Source organism: Nesoenas mayeri (genome assembly GCF_963082525.1).
Source record: "Nesoenas mayeri genome assembly, chromosome: 4".
Taxonomy (NCBI): Eukaryota; Metazoa; Chordata; class Aves; order Columbiformes; family Columbidae; genus Nesoenas; species Nesoenas mayeri.
In genome coordinates this window covers 52,653,455-52,676,542 of record NC_137540.1, presented here as the reverse complement: position 1 = coordinate 52,676,542, position 23,088 = coordinate 52,653,455, and the positions used below count along the sequence as shown (strand labels likewise).

The 23,088-nt window shown below is 40.5% G+C and overlaps 1 protein-coding gene across 1 annotated transcript in view; it reads left to right on the top strand.

The window, feature by feature from the left end:
- The window catches only part of LIMCH1 (LIM and calponin homology domains 1), a gene marked incomplete at both ends in the record, with an annotated part of 178,596 nt that overhangs the window by 109,613 nt on the left and 45,895 nt on the right, over positions 1–23,088 (top strand). Inside the window, 8 exons of the mRNA XM_080343784.1 lie at positions 1,462–1,572; positions 5,968–6,163; positions 11,573–11,822; positions 12,484–12,756; positions 18,273–18,563; positions 19,854–20,108; positions 21,406–21,750; positions 22,454–22,777. Of these exons, the coding sequence (XP_080199910.1) occupies positions 1,462–1,572; positions 5,968–6,163; positions 11,573–11,822; positions 12,484–12,756; positions 18,273–18,563; positions 19,854–20,108; positions 21,406–21,750; positions 22,454–22,777 (2,045 nt within the window). The remainder of the gene's footprint in view (positions 1–1,461; positions 1,573–5,967; positions 6,164–11,572; positions 11,823–12,483; positions 12,757–18,272; positions 18,564–19,853; positions 20,109–21,405; positions 21,751–22,453; positions 22,778–23,088) is intronic.

The following is a 23,088-nucleotide window of genomic DNA, read 5'->3' as shown; positions in this document are numbered from 1 at the left end:
CAGCCGGAGTGCTGTGTGTGATTTTGGACATCACACTTAAGGGAAAATGGGGATGTTAGAGAAAGTTGATGAGGAAAGGCTAATCAGAAGTCTAGCTGTGAGTGAGGAGGGAGCACTGAAGGGATATGGGTGTACGCTTTAGGAAAGAACAGTCTGACAGAGATGTCAGTCCCCACTGTCCCTTTGAGATTTCTCCTAGTCCGATTTTCTTTAGTTAACTATATAGTGTGAATTATACGGCTCTGTCCCATTGAAATATAGAATACTATATTTCAGTTTAAACTTTTTTGAAACAGTTAATGGCAACTATTATTTATTATTAGTTGCACATCTTTTCCACATCAGGGTATTTCCAGTTTGTTCTGCAGTTAAATACTTTGCAATGTCATGGAACATGCAGAAATAATGAACATTAAATGAGAAAAAGCCCTAAATTCTGACATGCTGGTTTGGCATTTTTAACCGGTGCAAAACACTGAACTGAATTGCCTTTGATGATCAGTTTCCAGTCCAAATTACTGTTGCACAGGTACCATTAAAGACATTACTTTAAGTGGAAACATATGTGAGTGCAGAGAAGGACTGTTTGCTTTCCCTGCATGTTATAAATATCAGCATTTTTGGAGGTGTTTGGTTTGACCATCATGAGTACCTTAATTTCTCCTTTCCTAAAACAAGTGCAGCACCAGCAGTATAGTCTTTGCTACCTGAAGGAGTGAGAGGGTATACAAATATTGGCAAGAACAATTTTTGGCTTTTTTCCATGCTAGTTTTGAAGTGACTTTTGAGTTATGGAGAGACATCAAGTCAGAACTTGGATGAAACCACTAACTCTTTCCACTTCAGTCTGTTAGCAACAACCAGATGCTCATGGCTTTTGATTAATCTTGGGCTAAGCATTTCTTATGCTAGCAGAAGCCTGGAAGTAAATGTTCCCTTGTCGTCTGGTTAATTACATTAATATGGTTAAAAATGGAACTACTTTTTCTTTCCTTGAAATAGGCAGGCATACATTTCACGTTTTATTTATTCCATTAGCCTTAACGGTTTTATTTAATGACCACTAGTATTACTAATCTTTAGGGATTTTTTTTCTGTTGGATATACAAACATATATATATATGTGTGTCTCCTAGACAGTTTCAAATATCTTGCTCATTTTTTCTATTCAGATTTATTTTTGCTATTTATTTTCCAGGCAGACATGACAGTTGGATTTTTTTATAAAAATAACAGGAAGGTAATGTGTTAAGTTACATATTCTGTAGGACTGTTCAAGTTTTCATAGTTGCCCAATGTATTTATGTTTAACCGCTGTCAGACACTTCCCTTTCAATTCTGATTTATAACCAAATCTTGTGTTGCTGTGCAGGTTAGAATAAATGAGATATGATGAAGGGAAGTAAATTAAGTTAAGTGACTGTGTATATGGCTTCAATTGATTCTTATTAACTTCTACAGGTATTAGTCACCATTTATTGGCTAGGGAAAGCAGCAAACAACTGCACATCGTATAGTGGATCAACCCTGAACCTGAAGGAGTTTGAAGGTTTGCTGGCACAAATGAGAAAGGTATCTTTTTGTTATGTTTTGGGAATGGAAATTTAATTTGATTTATTGTTTCTATAAATAACCTGTTTGTTGCTAAATAGGAGAGAAGTGGGGGGCTGGAATACAAATTATTTAGTAAACCTTTACCTTTTTCAATAATGTTTCTGACTCTACCAAGCCATGAATGCAACTTTCTTTGGCAGCCAGCTTTGTGGTGATATCAGTGATGCAACAAGTCATGTCACCTGGCTCTGTCATCTTCATTTCCATGGGTTTGGGTTTGAATTATTTTCATTTATTACACAGGGTTTCAGCTGAGAGAGCTGAGACTCAGAACTGAGGTGGCAGGACACACAGGAGCAGAGATTTTTCTTCTTCAAAACATGCAGTCTCCTGGGCAGCTCTTTTGTTTTTAAGTTGCAACATAAAGCATCAAACCAAAGTATCTAAATAAAGCTGGAGGGTAGAAGGGGGAGATTATGTTTCACCAAGGGCATAGTTATGATGAACCCTTGTTTTGCCAAGCTCCAAATTCTGACTGAAATATTTGGTGGTTTGTGATGAGCTGTGTTCTGTTGGAAAGGAAAAGTTGTGATTGCTGTAGGGTGGTTTGAGGACTGTTGGTTGAATGCTCCAGCATGCTCTGAACCTTGACAAGAGACACTTAACCTCAGTAATGATTAGCGTTGATATCCAAGTATGCACTTACTGGGGATGGGAGGGGCAAAGAGCAGTAAGAAAGTGGCAGCAGCTGGTGCTAGCATTGCATGTGGTGGACATACTGCTCATGAAAGGCTATGCAGGTATGTTCTGCAGCCCACAGAGAGCTTTGTGCTTTCTACTCCCTCCCCATCTCATGTAGCAGCCAAGTCACCACAGGCAGCAGGGTTTGGGGACACTGGAAGGCTCTTTGATCTTTACTCTCCTTGAGCTCTGTGCTAATGCATTTGCCCCAGCTGCAGCTCTTCATTCTGAGACCTCAGAGGGCCAGCACCAGATTGCTGCTGGAGAGGAGGAAGTACTTGGCTGACTGGTAACAGTTCCTACACTCTAGTTGACTAGAGTGCCCTATTTACACTGTTAAAATCCCTGTTTTTGCACCCAGTTCCTGTGAACAAACTGATGGAAATTGAAAGGAAAAAGAGAATGTCCTGCTTCTCTGTAGAGGTTTTTCTTGGTCTTCATTTTAAATGACCTGTGCTAATCGCTTGGGACTTTGCCAACAGGGAGCTAATGCAGAATAATAGCCAAAGTGCAGGTTGCTATAATGTTAGTGGCATATGGTATCATGGTTTATTTTTTAATATCTCACAGTGTGAGGCTTCTCTTTCCAGGTCATGTTTGCCCATCAAACTAGTCATCAGAGAATCTTGGAGGTCCTATCTTGAGCCCTTTGGTGGGATGAGGTAGGCTGGGGCTGTAAGGCAGCATCCTCCAGGGAGCTGCTGGTCTCCTGGCTGGGCAGCTGCAGGACAAGGACAACAGCAAGAGTTGATTTGTTGCAGATGTTGGAGTTGGGAGCAGAGTAGAGATCTCATAAAAGCTGAAAGCTAAATACTCCTTTAATGTAAAAACAGAACACTTCCCAGTCTTGAAAAGTCTTCTTTAGGTGGTACTGTTACATGGGCCACTAGCAAATTATTTTAAGGTCACCTCCCTACTCCTGTACCCCTGCAGTATTTCCCATTGGCAATTGTGGGCTTGTCTGCTACTGAATTTGAAGAGGATTTCATTGTAAAATGGAACATGTTAATCATGCTGTGCAGCACTCTGATGTTCTCTATAGCTCTACTGGAGTGATGAAAAGACACTTTATCACATTCTATAGTGACATTTTTTTCCAAAGAATTTAATAATTAAATCTACCATAAATTCAGTGTGGTTTAGTTTTTCTGTTATAAATCCTCTCTGACCTTCTTTTTTTAATAAGCAAATCAAAAGACAGCTTGGATGTAAGTTGTCTCAGACTCATCTTTTCTACTTCTCATACTGAAAGGGCTATTCATTTCTAATTTTATTCCTGCTACTCTGTTTTTAATTTCATTAACTATTTGGATATGCATTCTTCATTACTTTTAAACTGAAAATTCCCAATGACAAAAGATCCATAGTTTTTTAATTATATTTAAGAGGTGGAGCTTCCTGCAGAAATGCATCTTATATTTGGCAATCACACTTTTACCACCCCTTGGTGACATACTGTGTTTTTCATTAGATAATATGAAAGACTAATGTGCTGTTGTGTATCCTGTAATGGTGTTATCAGTCCTGCAGATAACCACTTTCTTTTTTTCCCACTGATAACATTTGGGAGATGATGTTTGCTCAGAGCAGGACACGTCCCAGCCTATGTGACAGCATTGGGCTGGGAGAACAGCTTTGCCAAGGGGAAGGCTGTAAAGAACATGTTTACTAAGTCCAGTATCCCATCCCAGTGCCTGCCTCCTAATTCCTGGTGAGCGGCATGCAAAATTAACATCAACAGGCCTTTGAAAGTAAGGGCTGCAGAACTCATTAGTTCACAATTGGACTGTTTTTGAAGTCTGGGAGATAGTGAGCGCAGGATGGGGCTTTTTGCCTGAGTTTGAGTCCTGTAGCTGCTGAGCTGTTCTGTGTCATTCAAATACAGTAATTTAGGAAAATGGAAGCGTGCCTAAGGATTGAGAATAGCTGATTGGTATGAAGAGTTGAGAGGATTTAGGGAATTTGGATTTTTAAAAAGATTTTTGGATCGTGTCACAAACAGGACTTTGATAGGATTTTTAGATTTGTTCTTGGCTGTGTGTAATTCATGCAGATTCCAGGGAGACAGATCTTTGTTGTCTAGCATTTCTGTCAGCATTTTAGTTCGCTAAGCAGGACTGGGGAAGGAAATTACATAGGATCCAATTGCTACTTTGTTGGATGAATTTTATTTGTTTTTAGAAGATACTTTCACTTCAGTCTGCAGTGGGGTTACTTACTGACATTACCACAGTTCAACTTGGCCTTAGGGGACCTTTGCCGCTGCCCTTAATGTGGTATTTTGGCAGCATAACAGTGAGTGGCACTAATTAAGCCTTCTTCCTGAAAAGTCTGCAGGACGTTGGATCTGATCTCTCTCTCACTTTGAGTCTCTCTCTTCTCCAGCACAGCAGCTTTGGTGTATTACTGCAGGACTCTCCTCCCTCCGTTGCTTCTATGGCAAACCCACTTTATTGTGGAGGTGCTCACCATAGTATAGTGTGATGGTCTTGATTGATCTTCTCATTGGTGATAGTAGTAGTGAATAAAACCTTAGCAGTCAAGGACAGTGGGAGCTGTGCTCAACATAGCCATTGTGCTCCAGCTAGTGGTAAGCAGGGGGTGCTTCTTAATTAGGAATCAATATTCAAATGCTTCTGGCAAAAAAAAAAAAAAAAAAAAGGAGAAAAGAGAGAAAATCACATTCCAACGTCTTTGGGTCTTTGGGTCACAAAATGTCAGTCTGATAATGGCACCCACATCTCAGACTTTACTTACTGTCGGGAGAGAAAAAAACAGATTTATCTTTGCATAAAAGTAGTTATTTTTGGTTTTGCTCAGCCCGTGCGATTGTAATTAATGTTAAGACGCTCTCTAAAACAAGGGATTTATTATAATGCAAGGGTGAGGATGGCTTCTATTGACCTTTTCCTCTGCTGGAGTTTCAGTGTTTTAGTATGTGCTGCTTGCACTGGAAAGAATTTATAATCACAGGGCTGTCAAAGACAACCATTGTTCTCCCGGCTCTGAACATGTGGGTCAGCTACAAGTGCTTTCATATCCCCCAGAGCCAGGAGCTGGCAAAGAGTAAAGAGCACAACTGAATTCTTCTGAGGCATCAGGAAAAGCATTTTGCATATTTTTCATTGCTGATTGCTTCAGAAAGACATCCCTCTTTCATAACAGGAATTTCTCTTCAAGGTAGAGGGAGGCTGGGGCACACTGCTTCATTATTTTGCCGAGCTGAAGCAGCAACAACAAATGCTGTCTGCTGGTGTCCCAGCCAGATACAATAGATGGGCAAGGGGAGGGGGGGATCTTTTGGAAAGCAGCAGACACGATGTTAAAATTGTAGTGCCTTTGCCTGTGCTATGGACTACGGACGACAAGTCAAGTTTCAGGTTACTTTCAGTTTTGATCAGTTTATCAATTTGCCTGTTGCAACTTTTTCTCAGTTCATTGTACTAATCTAATGAACAGGGCTTCCTCTTAATCAGCATAAAATCGGGGTTTATTGCAAGCTTGCACTTTCGTTTTGGAGGGGAGAAGGGGTAGAAAACAAGGAAAGCCTTTTTTCTGAGGAGGAAATATTTAGTACTTGGTACTTGGTGCTTTGTTGTCTGATGTGCAATGGATCTTATGGCTGTATGAGTGGCTTCTTTATGAAGAGGTACCTGCTGTACTTCCATGTAGGAAACAGAGGATATTGAGAGCCCGAAGCGCAGCATTCGTGACAGTGGCTATATAGACTGCTGGGACTCTGAACGCAGCGATTCCCTCTCCCCGCCTCGCCACGGCAGAGATGATTCCTTTGACAGCCTGGACTCCTTTGGCTCCCGCTCGCAGCAGACGCCCTCTCCAGATGTAGTGCTCCGAGGGAGCAGCGATGGTAAGTACTGCTCACAGTGCGGCACATGCAGAATGTTGTGACATTTAAGTAACGTTTCTAGAGCAAATGTGCCCTTCGGAAGCTGGACACAGCCTCTGAATCATGCTAATCCAGTGGGAGAACTTCTCTGTGAATGCTGATTTGTGCTCCCTGGGGTTTAGATGACTTTGCCAACAACTTACTTAAAGTCTGTCTCAGTTAGGATAGTGTAGACTTGGAAAATGAGTTACATCATGGCAGTGTAATTTTGTGATGGGAAGAGTGCTTTTCTGGGTTACGGTGTAAGAGGATGTTATGCAGACTCATTTTAAGTTATAAACTAGGCTGGAGCAAGGAAAAAAAGGGCAGGAACAAGGGAAATATTGAAGTGAATCAAATGTTTCCTGAAGTAAACCCTGGGCAGGTAAATGACATAGAAATATCTTGGAAACATCTGATAGTTGACAATATGAAATTTTACCAAATGTCATATTTGTTTTCATGATATTTAGAAAATTGGGTAAATTAATAGCACATGGCGTCAGAGCCATGACCATCTTTGTACACCTTTGAGTGAGGACATGCATCTCTAGGCTTGGAGAAGGAGGGCTGCTTCTCTGCCTTTCTTGTCTGATTCCCAGAGGCTTGTAAACACAGTGTGCTTGGTGAGGAAGGATTTGCTAGGGGTAGGTATGGAACATGCACTTGGGTTACCTGTCACAAGCAGGATTCTGGTTCAGAACAAAAGGATGCTTGATTGAGGCTCCCTCTGTGTGGTTACATTCATGATGAACAGATGGATCAGTCAAACTTCATCATCAGATGAAGTTATGTTCCACATATGAATCGCTTCTCCTTAATAATGTTATTTATTTAACCAAAAAAAAAAAAAAAAAAAGGAAGAGCAGAAAGACTTTTTGGTAGGAACCAGATGTTCATACTGCTTTTGGCAGCATGAAAGAAACTGGTGCTAATCAGAACCGGACACATGAGAGATTTCTTGAGATGGTGGGGAACTCCTTAAAACTGAAAAGCTGGCAGGGAGAGCTGGTATCACAGCTGAATTGTGAAAGAGCTGTGGGAAAAGCAGGGCTAAGATCTGCTCTGCTGTTTTAAGTGGCCTGTGGTATTGGGGCTGTTGCTGGTTGACCATCCAGAACCAGCTACTGGGGCTGATTCCCTGAAATGGCCTCATGCCCCCTCAGACACTGAATAGAGCACAGTCTCCACATTACCGGTTTTCTGTCTTCTCAAATGAGACAAAAGCCTGGTGTTGGAACACCTCACAAGTCCTAATCAAGTGTTGCTCCATCCTGGGTACTCAAGGAGTGGCCAGTGTCCCTATCTACTTGCAGCTGGTGGGCAGCCAGTTCCATGTGTCCTGTAGCTGCTTCCTATCAACTTCTGCTGCGTTAGCAGATTTTAGTAAGGTTTTGTGGTTGTTTGTTTGCCACAGCTAAGACATACTATCTTGTCACATTCTTGAGTCCATAACAAACACAAAATAAGATGCAAGCATACATTGTTTGTTCTTAAAAGTTGGTCTTGAACAATATCCAGATCCAGAGTGCATGCAGATGCTGTGTGCACACGTATGACTTGTCCAGCCAGCCCTTTCTAGTATGTCCCATTTTTCCTGCTTGCTGTTGCCATAACTTCACAGCTGTCTGCTCCAAGAGTTGCAGGTGAGGTGTAGCTTGGCTGACCTCTTTTCTGTCGAACCTCATCCTGTGGCCCCAGCAGGCCAGTGTCTCACTCAGCTGCATGTAGTTTCTAATAGAAATAATGTGTATGCAAAGCTGGATGGAGGACAAGGTTCTGCTTGCATTACTTGTGTCTTTGTTCAGATACAAGCTTTATAAAACTAATAATATGATAGGGAAATAAAACTATGATTCTTTCCACTCCTAGAAAAAAGAATTATGAATGGAGATCTTTTAAATGATCCTAAGGTGATGACTGGTTTAGGTGGAAGCAACAGGTAATACTGCCTTCACGAATGCCATCTCTGATTAGCCCCACTGTTCAGGAACTTCTCTGGTGTCCTATGTGGACCCTGTCCCTTGGCAAAAAGCAAAGAAAAACAGTGATAGAGCAGAACAGTTTGTTTAAAACACAGTAGAATTGCAGACTGACCTGCCTGTAGAGTTGCTAACGTACTCTGGGAATGAATAGAAATCCTCTGCTTGGCCAGCAGTTGCGCACGGGTCCTTCTACAAAGGATCTGTGTGTGTCTGTGGTGTGTAACTGCTTGTTATTGGCTGCTGCTTCTTCTACTTGGCAATGCAGAACAACAAAGTTAAGTTTATAAATGTAGGGCATGGCTGCTCCCATTCAGTGCTTTGGCTTCAAGTGCTTTTTTTTCAAACTTGAGCTGAAAATAATTTCGCTAGTAAAATATGAATAATTAAAGCAGCTGTTTGAAGTACTCAGCTTGGGGATGCTGGTAGGCACATCAGTAATGAGGGACAGGAATCTGTTCTAAATCCTCTGCTACTGTGGTTATCTATTCCAGCTTTTATGTCTGCCAGTTCAAGAGTGGTTTTCATTTGATACAAAAATAAACACCAGAACAAAGTCAAGAGCAAACAGAATAGCAAATAACAGCAAGGGATCTTTCAATTTTCTTCTAGCTCCTCTGTGGCCCTGCTCAGTCTAATGATATTACAGCTCTTCCAACCTCAGCTGTCCTCAGATACTTGTGATTCTGTGGTCACGTTTCCGCTCTTTTTTTAGGCATAGACTCAGCTTACCAATCATGGTGCTAGTTATCATATGCTCTTAACCAAAATTTTTCCAGCAAAAGGTTACTGGCAAATAGTGCATTGTGATTTTTGTCTAACTAGCTCATTTCCATTGTGTCTTGTCTTTTCGTACTGTTCCCCTTCACTCTTCTTCATTTGTCTCCAAGCAAACATTGAATAACTCAGTTGGCTGCAAAAGCTCTTTGCAAATAACATTCCTAGCATATTTAGACCTCTTTTCCTTCCCCCACTTCGAATTATACACAAGCTACTTGTGATTTTTATGACTTCATTGTTTTCAGTTGTTCATTAGGTAGCTCAGAGAATTAGCTAGTAATTTACTACCGTGGTAAATTAATAAGAGGGTACAACCTGGGTGGCTTCCCCTCACCCCAAAGAGAGGAACAGCTATGGCATATGTAAGTGTTGCAAAGGGGCCAAGGACCAGAGACATCCAACACTCCAAAGCTGGCAGATTTGAATGCTGGTGGGAGAAATGGCTGAATATGCTCCATTTCACTCATCAAACCAGGCCTTGTGGTGATGTTACAACTGCTGGGAGAGAAATATTTACATAGCTTCTTTGTGAATTACTTAAAAAGGCACATGATGGTGCAGGGAATCTTGTGAATGTCTGTGAAGTGGCTTCCAAAATGGCTAGGGGGCAGTTCCACTGCAAATGTTCTATAAGGTATTTGTCCAACCATTTGGGAATTTTGATTTCAAGTTAAAAACGTCTTAGAATTTGAGAATCATTTTAGTTGGAAGAGACCCTCAGGATCATCAAGTCCAACCATAACCTATTCTAACTCTTGCACTAAACCATGTCCCTAAGAACCTCGTCTAAACACCTTTTAAACACCTCCAGGGATGGTGACTCCGCCACTTCCCTGGGCAGCCTGTTCCAATGCCTGACAACCCCTTCTGAGAAGAATTCTTTCCTAATATCCAATCTAAACCTCCCCTGGTGCAACTTGAGGCCATTTCCTCTTGTTCTATCACTTGCTACTTGGGAGAAGAGACCAACACTGTGCTACAACCTCCTTTCAGGTAGTTGTAGACCGTGGTAAGGTCTCCCCTCAGCCTCCTTTTCTCCAGGCTAAACAGCCCCAGTTCCCTCAATTGCTTCTCACAAGACTCGTGCTCCAGGCCCCTCACCAGCTTTGTCGCCTCCTCTGCACTCTCTCTAGTATTTCAATGTCCTTCTTATGATGAGGGGCCCAAAACTTAACACAGAATTCAAGGTGGGGCCTCACCAGTGCCAAGTACAGTGGCACAATCGCTTCTCTAGTCCTGCTGGCCACACTATTCCTGATACAAGCCAGGATTCTGTTGGCCTTTCTGGCCACCTGGGCACACTGCTGGCTCATATTCAGTCAGCTGTCAATCAACACCCCCAGATCCCTCTCTGCCAGGCAGCTTTCCAGGCACTCTTCCCTGAGCCTGTAGAACTGCCTGGGGTTGTTGTGACCCAAGCGCAGGATTCAGCACTTGGCCTTGTTAAACCTCATACAATTGGCCTCAGCCCAACCATCCAGCCAGTCCAGATCCCTCTGTATGGCCATCCTACCCAATTTGGTGTCATCTGCAAACTTACTAGGGGTGCACTCAATCCTCTCATCCAGATCATTGATAAAGAGATTAAACAGAAGTGGCCCCCATACTGAGCCCTGGGGAACACCACTCATGACCAGACGCCAACTAGTTTTGGCTCCATTCACCGCAACTCTTCGGGCCCAATCAAAGTTGCCTAAGTTTCTGTGTTTTAAATGGATTGTAAATATCAGGAAGTTTAGTTCATTTAGGCAAAATAAAGCAGTCACTCAGCTCTGTTATCTCCTGTCTTATTCTCTGTAACTCTGAATTTTTCTCTCTCACCTTATTTCTTTTCTTTGACAGCAAGTACTCTTCAGTCTTTGCCGTATCAATCTAACCTCTAAATCCTGAAATCCCTTCCCTCTCTCCTTGCACCTTCCCATTTGAGGATCAAGTCTCTCTGTCTGTTTAGCAGTATTCTAGACTGATTGACTAGGCAACCAGTAAGACAGACAGAGGCCATCCAAGTCTTCTGATTTATAGCAGCTAACGCTTATTCTCAGATTTTTATCAAAGCTCGTGCCATGTTCATTCAAGTTGCTGTTAATATGTGTGTGTGTAGAAACAGCCAAAGATTCCTGCCATTATGTAAATATACAGCATGCAGCCCTTTTTTGCTTGATCTTATGCTTTGTACATGTAAGTCTAGGTTTAAGAGTGTGAGTTGGTCAAACATATACCCATATGTGCAAGTCATTTGGGCTTTAGTCAGGTAAGCTTCTGTAGCTGTCCTGTGTGACTGACAAGTCTGGCTTAATCTGACCCTGAGTTTTTTGATGTGACCTGTGGCTGAAGATGAGTTTTTCAGGGGTAGAAAATAAGAGTTGATGGAAAAAAATGTTTACTGTCTGTGTAGATGTTATGACTGCTGCCTTCAGTGGCTGATTTTGAAACACAAATACAGGTAAAAGTGGCCTCATTTTTTGGTGCTCACATGCTAAATGTAATTTTTTGGTAGTGTTTTCTCTGGTTTGTAATTTTTTTTTTTTTTTTTTAAAAAAAAGCAAAATGAAATAAAACAAACAAAAAACCCCACCTAACTTAGATAAAGTGGAAAGAAGAGGGATATTTTTCTCTCCTTCCTCACTAGGGAGAGGAAGTGACTCGGAAACAGACCTGCCACACAGAAAGATGCCAGATGTGAAAAAAGACGATATGTTGGCCAGGCGGACCTCACACGGTGAACCCAAATCAGCTGTGCCTTTTAACCAGTACCTCCCTAACAAGAGTAATCAGACTTTCTATGTACCCGCCCCACTGCGGAAGAAGAAAGCTGAACGAGAAGAGTACCGAAAGAGCTGGAGCACAGCAACTTCACCTCTAGGAGACAGACCTTTCAGGTAAGACCAGCCTGTCCAATTGCTCCCTTTCTCAGTGATGATGCTTTAAAACTTGCCTAGTTTTAATTCTTTTCATGAGATGTATGAAGCACCTTCTGCTGTAGAAAATATCTTGCTGAGAAGGTACTGATAAATTGTTTGCCGCAATTGACAATGGTGGTGGAAAAGCAATGGGGGGAAAATAATTGTCTTGATGTCATTATTTACCATACAATGCAATGTATAGTTTGTGTTTGATAAGATGCTGGTTAATATAAGTATGATGAATGTTGACTCAAACACAAGGCTGGCCAAAAAATGTTCTGGATGATCTGTCTCAGTTCTCAAGACAGTTACTCACTGACAAATTATAAGTAGCATTTGATGTATTCAATCAAAATAGGAAATATTTTTGCTGTCTTTTTAAATTTTTTTTTTATTTATATGTTGTATTCTATATACCAGTACAGTTTATATAGCTGTAACTACATGTTTCTGCATGCTGATTTTGTCAACTGATATTTCACTTTTGATTTGACTTAAGAAGCAACTTCCATTAAAGAGCATAATTCCCGGATCATTCATCCCTTGGCATCTTGATATCAACAAAATGTGCTTATAAGAAATGAGTGTATATGTTTCAGGCACAGCATACATTAAACTAACTTGTATAATTCAATAGCAAACCTCACCCTGAAACCATAGAAGAAGAACAGAATGAAACATCAGGATTGTGTGAAAAGGAGAAAGTGGTTTCCATGGCTCCTGAGGCAAACTCACTTAAAAATCAAGTAGGTTTAAATAAAAACAAAGGAAACTCCATAGACCAGTCTCCTTCACGTGGTACAAAAGAAACAACAGCACCCAAGGGGGAAGATGCAGAAGAGATCAGAAAGTTAAGAAGACTTGAACAAGCTGGCATTAAGGTCATGTCAGCAGCCCAGCGCTATGGCAGGTTAGCCCAACCGTGTGGGAAATTGTGCACGCTTCGCATTTTTAGGATTGGCTGAAGTGTGGGTTTCCTCAATCCGCTGTGATTTCACTTCTCCTAACAAAAATCCAGTCTGCTAAGCACTCACAATTGCTAGTGAAGGTCTTGGTCTGAAAAGGCTTGTGACGTGGCAGCTGTGGATTGCAGAGTTGTATGATGCTAACAGCATTTGTGTGGAGAAATTGTATCATCTTACAGCGTGGTGTAAACAAACTCCAAGAATACTACACAGACTGCTTCTCACCTTCCACCTAATGCTTTCTTGCATTTAATAAAAAATACATATAAATGTACATTAAAAATGCCTTGTTTAGGCAAAAGTTTCAGAAACTTGCTTGTTTTTGATAGGGTGGTTTAGTTTACTGAGCCACACTTTTTAGGCGGTTAATACTTTTAGCTGTGTTAATACGTGATGCATTTATTTTTAATGGCAGGAACTATAGAAGTACAGTGCTTGTTAACCCATGTACCAGCTAAAGCATGGAGGCACAGTTCAGCAACCATAATTTGACTGACTTTGGCATGGACTATCGGTAGTTATTCACTTATTACCTGTGTTATTTGGTTTTGGATGTTGTTCAGTTTGGTTATTTCCTGTTCTTTAACTTGGGAGCTGAATGATGGCTAGGCTTGCTGCCCATGCCTTTCCATCATCTGATATTGGATCCTCATGAAAAAACCTCTCTTTCTCATGGGAATGGCCTGCAAAGCTGAGTTTTAACCAGCGTGTCAGAAGACTAGGCCCTTATGAATGATCAATATGGTTTGGCTAAAGGGTAAGTGGCCAAACATCCTCCTGTCTAAAACATTTTATTTAGGATTATGGGCTGAAATCCTGACAGTGAGTAGTTTAGCAGATGCTGGTCTACATTCTGGGCTTTGAAATCTAGTAGTAAAAAGTACAGCTCTTATGTGATACAGTTTGTTTATAGATACAGTGAAGCTTGTCTGTGGCCATATACACATGTGCCATATGCAGATAAAACAGTCACAGCATATTTGCTGCCCTATGTCCTCTTCTTAGGTTTACTTCACTGTTGTCACACCATAATGAACCAGTGTGTGTGGTTGTGAGATACTGCTACTTTAACAAAGCCAAATACTAATGAAGAGAAACTATCTGTCATGAATTAGTCCCTCAGGTTCAATTAGTGTGCTAGTCTATCACGGATCTGTAAACTGATAGGATATTAGCATAATCCTGTTCTGAGTCCAAGGCTGTAGTATTATTGTTAGGAATGTAGTCATATGTAGTAAAATGTAATAATAACTTGTGTTTAGCAGTGCTATGCACAAAAGTAGCACTATTTGCATTCTCCACATTGATTGTCCCTTTGCGTGATCTACTGGCTTGTTGTCCACAAAAGCAGCACATGTGATCAAATGTGTGGTTCTTTGGCATGAAATTGAGTCTTCCCTTTCCATGGACAATCATCTGTTGTTCCAACAGGGCTGAAGGAGAAGGGAGAGGAAATAACAAGCTGTTTTCCTTCCTTGCTTTCATTGGAAACAACTTACAGAATTTGGCAGCTGAAGGAAGAAGCTGCTGGGTTTCTGCCCCAGCTGAGGGTCAAAGAGCAGAGCTTTGTAGCCCAAGCTTCACCATAGTGAAGTAGGCACCTGCTCCTGGGGATTGTAGGAAGACACAGGAGAAAAGACACTGCTATCAAACATCTGTAAGGAAAATTATTTGTATGTGTAAGTGGAAGAATAGTGGGTGAGAAGGGAAGAATTCAGTAGTGACACTTCAGGATACATCATCTTTCTCAATGTCTTATTATCATTCCTTGTTCTTTGAACCTCTCCAGTTTCTCTGTCTTCTTCTTGGCATTAAATTTGAATTTCCATGCACTCACATCACTGAGAAACATCCCACTTTTTTTCTGTATTCTGTTTTTTTTCCCTTTCACCCCTCTTATTCCCTCATCTTTCTATCATGCCAGCCTCTATGTTTTTCACCTGATGTCAGTCGTCTTTCAGTTCCTATGAGTTTTTTACAGACTGTTCCCTCTCAACATATTGACCTCTGGAGGACACCCACTGTGACTTTGACTTCTACAAGGCATCTAATTGTTCCTAAAGCTGAAACTCAGTAGAAGATCTTTCAGGGTCTGGCACAGGAAGGGTTTGAACTTGTATGCGAATGTATTTTTTGCTTGGGATCTAAGTACTTATCTCCATTGCTGTGGCATGTTCTAGGAAAGGGCTCCATTGAATGGGACATTGTACAAATGTATGCCAAAAAGCCTTCCCCCTTCCTCAAGGAGTGTAGTATCTCCTTATAGCATATTTGATTGGTGTGTGATCCTCTTTGCTTGGTTATTGTCTGCATCCGTCTCTTATCTACACTATTATATTGAAAGGTAAGGATCAGATTCTTGGAGGCTCCCTAAAAAGAGGAGAATTAGGTGTTTTGTAATAGATGATGAAGAGGTGGATGTAAGAAAGAAATGTGAGTGAACATTTTTGGCATGTTTGTTGTGAAAGGGACATGGACTCTTATCCTGACAGTGCATAAGCATGCAAAACCCTTTCATTGTTCTGAAATGTGATAAAAGGATCCACAAGCCTGTACGAGACCCTGTTTCAGTGAGTGCAAACATCCACGGTATGACACTTTGGAAGCACTTGCTGTACCAGCATAGACCTGGGTGTTGTTTCTGCAAGGGCTGGGCCTGGGTGTACAAGAGCAATTTGCAAATCTGTTTGGAATTCTGGTCCATTGCAAGCTTCACATCTACAGTCTTCATTGTCTCTATGATTAATGGGCCTTAAAAGACACTTTTGAGACTGCCACAAACTAATTCGGGAGACCCCAAAATGTCACAATTCCATTAAAAACAAAATGTAAATGAATCAAAAATATTCTTAACCTAGAAACTGATAGCTGAAGTTTAGCTTTACCAAAAGCTGGAAATTCTTCAGTTATTCATTACAAAGACTCAGAGTTGCTCTTTTGAATAACTTTATGTTTCTTTGTTGCCAAAAACACCTTGTCAGAAATGCTACATTTGATGCTTTCTATTTCAATAGCATTGGTGGATATGAGACTGAAAAATCCAACAGTTTTCACTGAATAATGACTTGCTTTTATATATATATATATATATATATATATATATACACACACACACACACAAATTTTATATAATATATATACATATATATTATATAGTGTATACATATATACTATATAGTGTGTGTGTGTATATATATATATATATATTTTACATATATACATATATACACTAAAAAAACTAAAAGCATAAAACAATACCACCAACCTAGCTGGCCAAGTAAATATTCATCTTATTGATTTTCATTTAAGAATCAAATATAAACAAAATTTAATGGAGTATTATATGATTTTATGCATGCCCTTTATGTCCAGAATTCTGAAAATTATTACCAAATAATTAGATTTTTAAAAGGGCTAATGATGCCAGTAGTAAAGTCTAATTAAAAAATTAGTTAAAATTAATTAGCAATTAATCATACGTACCCTGGCTTATTTGGGAGAAGAAGCTCCAGCATATATGACTTTCAGGTAACTGTTTGTGCATAAAACATTAGGCACTGCGTGTCTATTTTAGATCAGTATATTTTCTTTAAAGTTTTCATATTCTTGTACTGGGGAAACAAAAGGTGGCTTCGGAAACAGTAAGCAGAGAATCAGACTCTTTCCCTGGTGGTCATCTTGAACATACTGTATTGCAGGTGTAAAAAGCCAGCTGGATCTGGGCAATTTACATTAGTGTATTGACAACCTGTGATTCAGAATTGAGCGATGTAATATGTCTGTCCAGCAGTGAAATTTGAACCAGAAGATGACCTCATAGACTTGTTGATTTTGGTATGTACAAGAGTCAACATCCTTAGTAAACTTCATACTGTATTATTTTAGGGAAGAAGGAATAGAAATTGTTGTTATGAGCGGAAGCGAAATGATAGGGACAATACTTGCTGATGGAGGGTTAGAAACATGGAGCACTGCAAAGCATGCAGGAGCTCTGAGCTGTCTGCTCCAGCTCTTCCTGAAGCTTTGGTGAACAGACGTGCCCATGAGGGAAAGGGACAGCAGCTCCCTTTGCAGCACTGTCTGCCAGTCTATTGCCTTGAATGAAATCTTGATCCTTCAAAGAGATCTAAGGGAAAAGTTGCCTTTGGCTATTTTAAGAACGTGCTCGCTATAAGGGGCTCCTCTGTGGTGCAGCACGGCAAGTTGACAGCAAAGGCAATTTCATGTTGCTCCTCTGTCCTCTGAGGCCCGAGCCAGGCTGACCTGTCCGGGCTGGTTTATGGCTTCCCCCTTTCTCCAGCAGCTTTCTTGAGCAGTACTTTGAAAGGGCAGCTGAGGCTGTAAAATAAGTGGCATGTATAGTGGGCTTGCAGGGCTTTAAGATGTTTTAGAAAAGCAGATAATTGTAGCACTACTGTTTTCTTAAACAGAAAAGAAACTCGAAACGCCTGAGCTGTTTAGATTTGCTTTCTTAATATCATACTGTTTAATCCTTTGTGATACCCTCTTTTTCCCTTTGTATAGCAAGATGTGCTATATGAAAGAGAAAATGTAAAGTATTTGCAGCCAACAAAAGTACTAAGTGGGAGAGTCTACTACTTGATATCCAGCGCTCTAAAATATCAGTAAATACAATTTGATTTTTAAATGGGAGAGTCGCATAGCTCTTGCCATCTGTCTTTTCAATTTGTGTAAGAGTTGAAATAAGTTGAAATAAGTTGAATAAGTTGAAATAAGCTTAATCTTTCTGGGTACCAGCTTTCAAGGGTCTTTATTGTATTAATCTTCAGTAACAACAAGGCAGTGTTGGTATCAGTGTTGTTTCTGACCATGGCAGATGGCAGCGTGTTCCAGCATTGGCATACTGGTGCTATTGTTGTAGCTACTTTGTCAGCATTGGCATAGAGGTCTTACTCTGGGGGAAAGGGAAGGTTAGTTAGGGAAAGAATCAAGTGTGGATGAGTGTAAGAAGAAAAGCGGTTAAGAATATTAGGGCAAGCACCCTCAGTCATTACTCAGGTCTTAATAGCTAAATAAATAAATAAATAAATAGAGCCATTAAGAAGAAAAAGTGTCACATATCTGGTATTTCAGGATTCAGCAATGTTGGCCAAAAATCAAGTATTTGCATCAAGTCTCTTTGTTTGAAGTGTTCATGAAGTTTAGTACTACCGTGTACGGTACTACCTTCGCTTCATCTAGTATGTTAAACTAGTTCCTACTCATTCTTCTAGCTACAGCTAAAATAAGAACAACACTACTGATTTTCTGTGTGAAGTCCTTGTGGATTTGCTACCTGTATATGATAACTTTAATTTGTAACAAGGCTTTGTCCAAAATAACAGCAGCCTGGAGCATATTTTATTAACTGTGCTTGTTTTATGACCTGGAGATGAGTGCAGCCACTCCCTCCTCCTCCCCTGGTGCATCAAGAGCTTTCTTTAATTTTGCCCTGTGTCAGTAAAAAGCAAACGTGTGAAGACAACGGAAGCACCCCGGACATCATCCTTCGCAGGAACAACCCCTTCATGACACATTACCAAGGGAAAGATTCTGGTTCAGAAGATGAAGCAGCCAGCAGAGTTCCTGATTTAGAAAAAGATGACTTTGCCACCCGGAGAGCCAGAATGAATCAACCCAAACACATAGTTCCATTTAACTCCTTTTTAATTGGACCCTATACAAGTAAAGATAAAGGTAAACTGGAAGACATTAAAAAGCCGTTGCAGATGGAAAAACAGGAACATGCAAGGTGTGCATTCAAGGTCTTTTTCTTTCTATTATAATGCTAATTTTACATGGCTTATTGCTGCGTAGGTCTGAAGCTGTCTTGGCTACAAAAAGCTTAGAGGGTAAAGTAAATGCAAATGCTTTCTTGTAAAGTGAACAACAACAACAACAAAAAGATATATCAATTACTAACTGTAATTTTTTCTTAGAGTATTAGGACCAGGAGTTTAAACTGTCTATGAGTGTAAATTGCATAAAGACAGTTTTGTTATCTGAGACATGAGACAGCTTTTGAGCATGAGTAGTGGAGAATAAACTTAAAAGATATGTTTTGCATCTTGGCTCTTTTGCTGAGCTTTTTCAGTGCACATTTTTTGATGCTTTTTTTCATGTAACGCTATTCTTTTAATACCTTGCAGAAAACACAGACTTAGTCTTTAGTTAATATCCTGAATATATATATACATATATATATACACACATATATATATATATGTGCTATTCTGCACCAAATTGTGTTACATACAGTCCTAATGCAGTGGTTTTGGAGATGGTTGGCTTACAAGGTTTCAACCTAGAAAATTTCTTCTGTCGTCATCTCAGTGCTACAGACTTTTAAGAAGCTGCTGAACACACATATCTGCTAGGCACACCTCTGCTTCAGGAAACCAGTATATTTGTTCTATTTGTGCAGAGAAAAGTGATCCTGCATAAGGCTAATACATACACACTACAGCAGAACTCAACTGTACTAACTTTTACATTCAGAAAACTTCTCTTAATACCTAGTAACTCTTTTCAGTAATACAAAATGTGCCTTTCAGCTGTTGGTAATTTGATTATGTAAACATTTTCTAATTACTAGTTTGGCAGGACATCAGAAGAGCATATAACCAGATTTTAATATTCTAATACTATTGACATGACTTTAGGATCAAAGAAATTCTGTAGTATGTTTGCAAGCAAAACTTGAATTCACTTTGCTAATAATATGAAAATGAGATATTTGTAACTATTTATGAGAAATGTTATTGCAGAAGTGCTGGACACAGTACTAACTTAAAGATTTTTCTTGCTTGAGCTAGGACAAGTTGTGATAAAATGGTGTCAATAGTGCATGAGCAGGGTAGCATAGATGAGAGGTTTCAACTTCAAATCATTCCATGTTGATGTCCTAAAATTAATATAAAATTAATCTGCTTATAAATTCAGTTTTATTTTCTTGTGCTCTGATCGTCTTCGATTGACACTGATTTATCATTGCTCCTTCAAAATATCTTTTCTTGCTGAACTTGAATGTTCATTAAATTAGAAGAAGACGGGTGCACTTGGCATCAGCAAGGCAAATAGCGACAAGCAAAGAGAACCCACTTCTGCAAACTGAGAAGACTGAGTCAGAGGAGGAAGAGCAGCTGAAAGTGCCTGATACTGAGAGAGATGATTTGGCTAAACGGAAATCTCAAAGTACCCTTCCTCAGCCCCGAGAAGATGTGATTTTTGTGAATGCCTCTATAACAAAAGAGGATCTGGAGACCTGGAAAAGATTAAAACTGTCAGGGGAGCCCAGGTACGATTTCTGCCTGTGGAGAGGATTGGCACCCTAGGAAGCATGTTGGTATGTCATGATCTGCTGTATGTGCTTGTGGTTTTAGGCTTGAAGAATGCCTTGGTGACAACCAGTCCTCACCTACTTAACTTTTCAGGAGGAGTCAAAAATCTGTACAGGGATGCTGTAATGCATCAATGCAATGAAATGAAATGAAAGTGTGTCCATCATTTAGAACTGCTATAGTAGTTTCATGGTCACTGCCCCGATGGACACTCCTAACATCATATTAGAAAGATCCCTCTTGTCCCATGGATCAAGCTGCTCTGAAGCTGCTTTAAGTTGAATAGTGCAAAGGTCCATGTGGCACCACTAACTCAGTAGCCCTGCTCACCAAGCTGTCTTCAGGACAGGGCATTATACCTTTGGGGTATTAACTGAAGACCATCATCTATTTGCATTAATGTGGCTATTCTGTTTTTGAGACCTGAGCTGATGTACTTGCATGGCATTGTACTCCAGTGCTGAGTAAACACACCAGCACTGTTTGTCGCTGCAGCAGGCATTTCAGGAGCCTCATTGTATGGTGTAGGCATGCACAAAGCGAGCCAGTATAAAGCAGTTATTCTAACCTATTTCCCTATGGAGGTGGGCTATAACGTATGCATGTGATTTGTGACTCCAGTAGGACAGGATAACAACTCCTAACCTTCCTGTTTCAGCACATACCATTTTCCAATTAAAGGTGACCATCTGCTGAGGCATTCTTCTAACAATGCTGTTACTGTGTGTAATTTTTAGCTCTAACACAAACCATCAAAACTCAGTCATTCTCTCATCTCAGATATTAGTACTCTCTCCGGTACTTTTGAGGTGATTTATTAAAATCAAGATTCAGTCCCCTTGATTTAGGATAAGTGAATTGCCCTCCCTGGTGCTACTGTGTCACTGGAGCTCCCCCATGACAAGGTGGGTGTGCTGGTGCTTGCACAGTCCCTTGTAACACACAGCCCAGGTCTGCATGAGCAGAGAAGGGAATTGTGGCTTTGTTAGTGTGAAGAACTGAGGCTGAAATGGGTCATGTGCTACATTTCTTCCCCTAAGGAAGGGCTTCCATGGATGTGCTCCCAGAGTTTCCCCAATAGGTTTGTAGTATCTTTGGATTTTATCTGTCATTTGGACCTCAGTATACCACAGCTATTTGTACCTGTGTCCTTAAATTTTAAAATAAAAACCCTTCAAAACCTTAGGAGCATTTAATTTGTTTTATCCTGGGGTCTCATTTGTTGGGGATTCTTTTATTCCTCATTCATACTAGTGAAGAAGATTTCAAATGTCCCAGTGACACTCTGCCACCAGCTGAAATCACAGTGAAACCAGCAGCTCATGACGATTTTGCTGTCCGCAAAGCCAGAGCAAACAAAAAGGCTGGTAGCCCCAAGCAGAAGTTCGTACATTTTGGGCCAGTAACTGAGATTGATCAGCAGAAATGGGACAAGCTCGTTGTTGGCAGAGCTTCATCCAAGAGTGGAACAGAAGAAGAAAGCAAGAAAGACGGTGTGGAGAGTCACTCTGGTGTTGAAAGCTCTCCTTCAACTACTGTTGGCAGTCCCAGGTTTGCTGAACACAGTGATGAAGTATCAAAGCCACAGGGTGAATCCAGGTATTTGGTGTGGCTTAGGAAGTGTTGCTGAGCTAGAAATGAGACCTGGTCTTGCAAGATGCCGATCTGCATGAGGGTGGACTGCTGCATAGACCTAAGAGCTGTTTATGCACACGGCTTTGTTCAGAAGTCATCCAATGCCTTTGCAGCATCTTAACATGTTTGGGGTTCCACAAAACAACGCCATGCAAAGTTCCCCTGAGAATGTGCCTCAAAATTTCTGGCTAACAGTGAAATCACTGGTATCTCAGAGTCTGAGCTGTTGTTCAAGCTTTTTCTGCTTCTTGAATCCCAGCTCTGCCTGCTTTCAGCTCATTAGGAATTTGTTGTTCGGTTTGCTGGCCTTACTGATGTTCAAAAAATGCTTTCTTCATATCTAATGGATTTACTTTCTCTTTGAATATTTGATGCTGGAACCAAGGTGTGTTGGTCCTCTGTGTTTCTGCTGTTTATCTAGAAGAGAATTAGAGCTCTGGGAAGTTAACATATTAACAGAGCTTATATTTATTTGGCTTTGCTTTAGTAGCTTAGTCTGTGGCTGTAGCAAGAATTTTTAAGGAATGCTTTTGGCAAACAACTCATTTGGTTAAGTTCGTGTGTTTGTAAAACAATTCCAAACTGAGTTGGAGGACTCTTCTTCTACCTTTCATTTGACTTGAGAATGTTTTGTCTTTCTCACTCCTCCTCTCAATCTCATCACTAGTGAGGTAGCCAAGTCAGGTACAAATGACTTTTGCAGGAGAATGCTGTCACCTGTCCCAGCTTTCGACATCGTCTCTGAGAAAAAAACCTTGTGCAGTTTGAACAAACGGCAAGAAAGCACTGAGGAAGAATGCAATGAGCATTTACCAGACATCGAGAGAGATGATATGTTGGTTAGGAGGATGGGAACTTTTCAGAGGCGTACCACTAGCCCTGTTCCCATACATTGTCCTCCCCTGTCACTAGCTCCTCATCTACTGCAGCAACAGCAAGGGGAGACAGTAGCTCGTGAGAAGGATTTGAAGACTCCACGGGAAGCAGAAAGGTCAGAGAACAGAAGCAGATCCCTCTGAGCTTTGTGCCTGGTTTGTGTGTGGTGTTAGCTTGGATCAGTCAGCAGTGTTGTTCCATTCTTCACACAGCCTTTAAAGATATGTTTCACTCTTTCATCATGGCATGTGTTCTATTTTATGAAATTACTTACAAGAATGTATGCTATGAACATAAAACAGTCTGTTTTCTTTCATAATATTTAAGTACTGCAGTCCTTAAATGCTATTCAGCATGAAAACAGTCTTTCATCTTTTGGAGGGAATTTCTTTTGCAATCCGTGTTTCTTTGTCCAGACTTTTATGC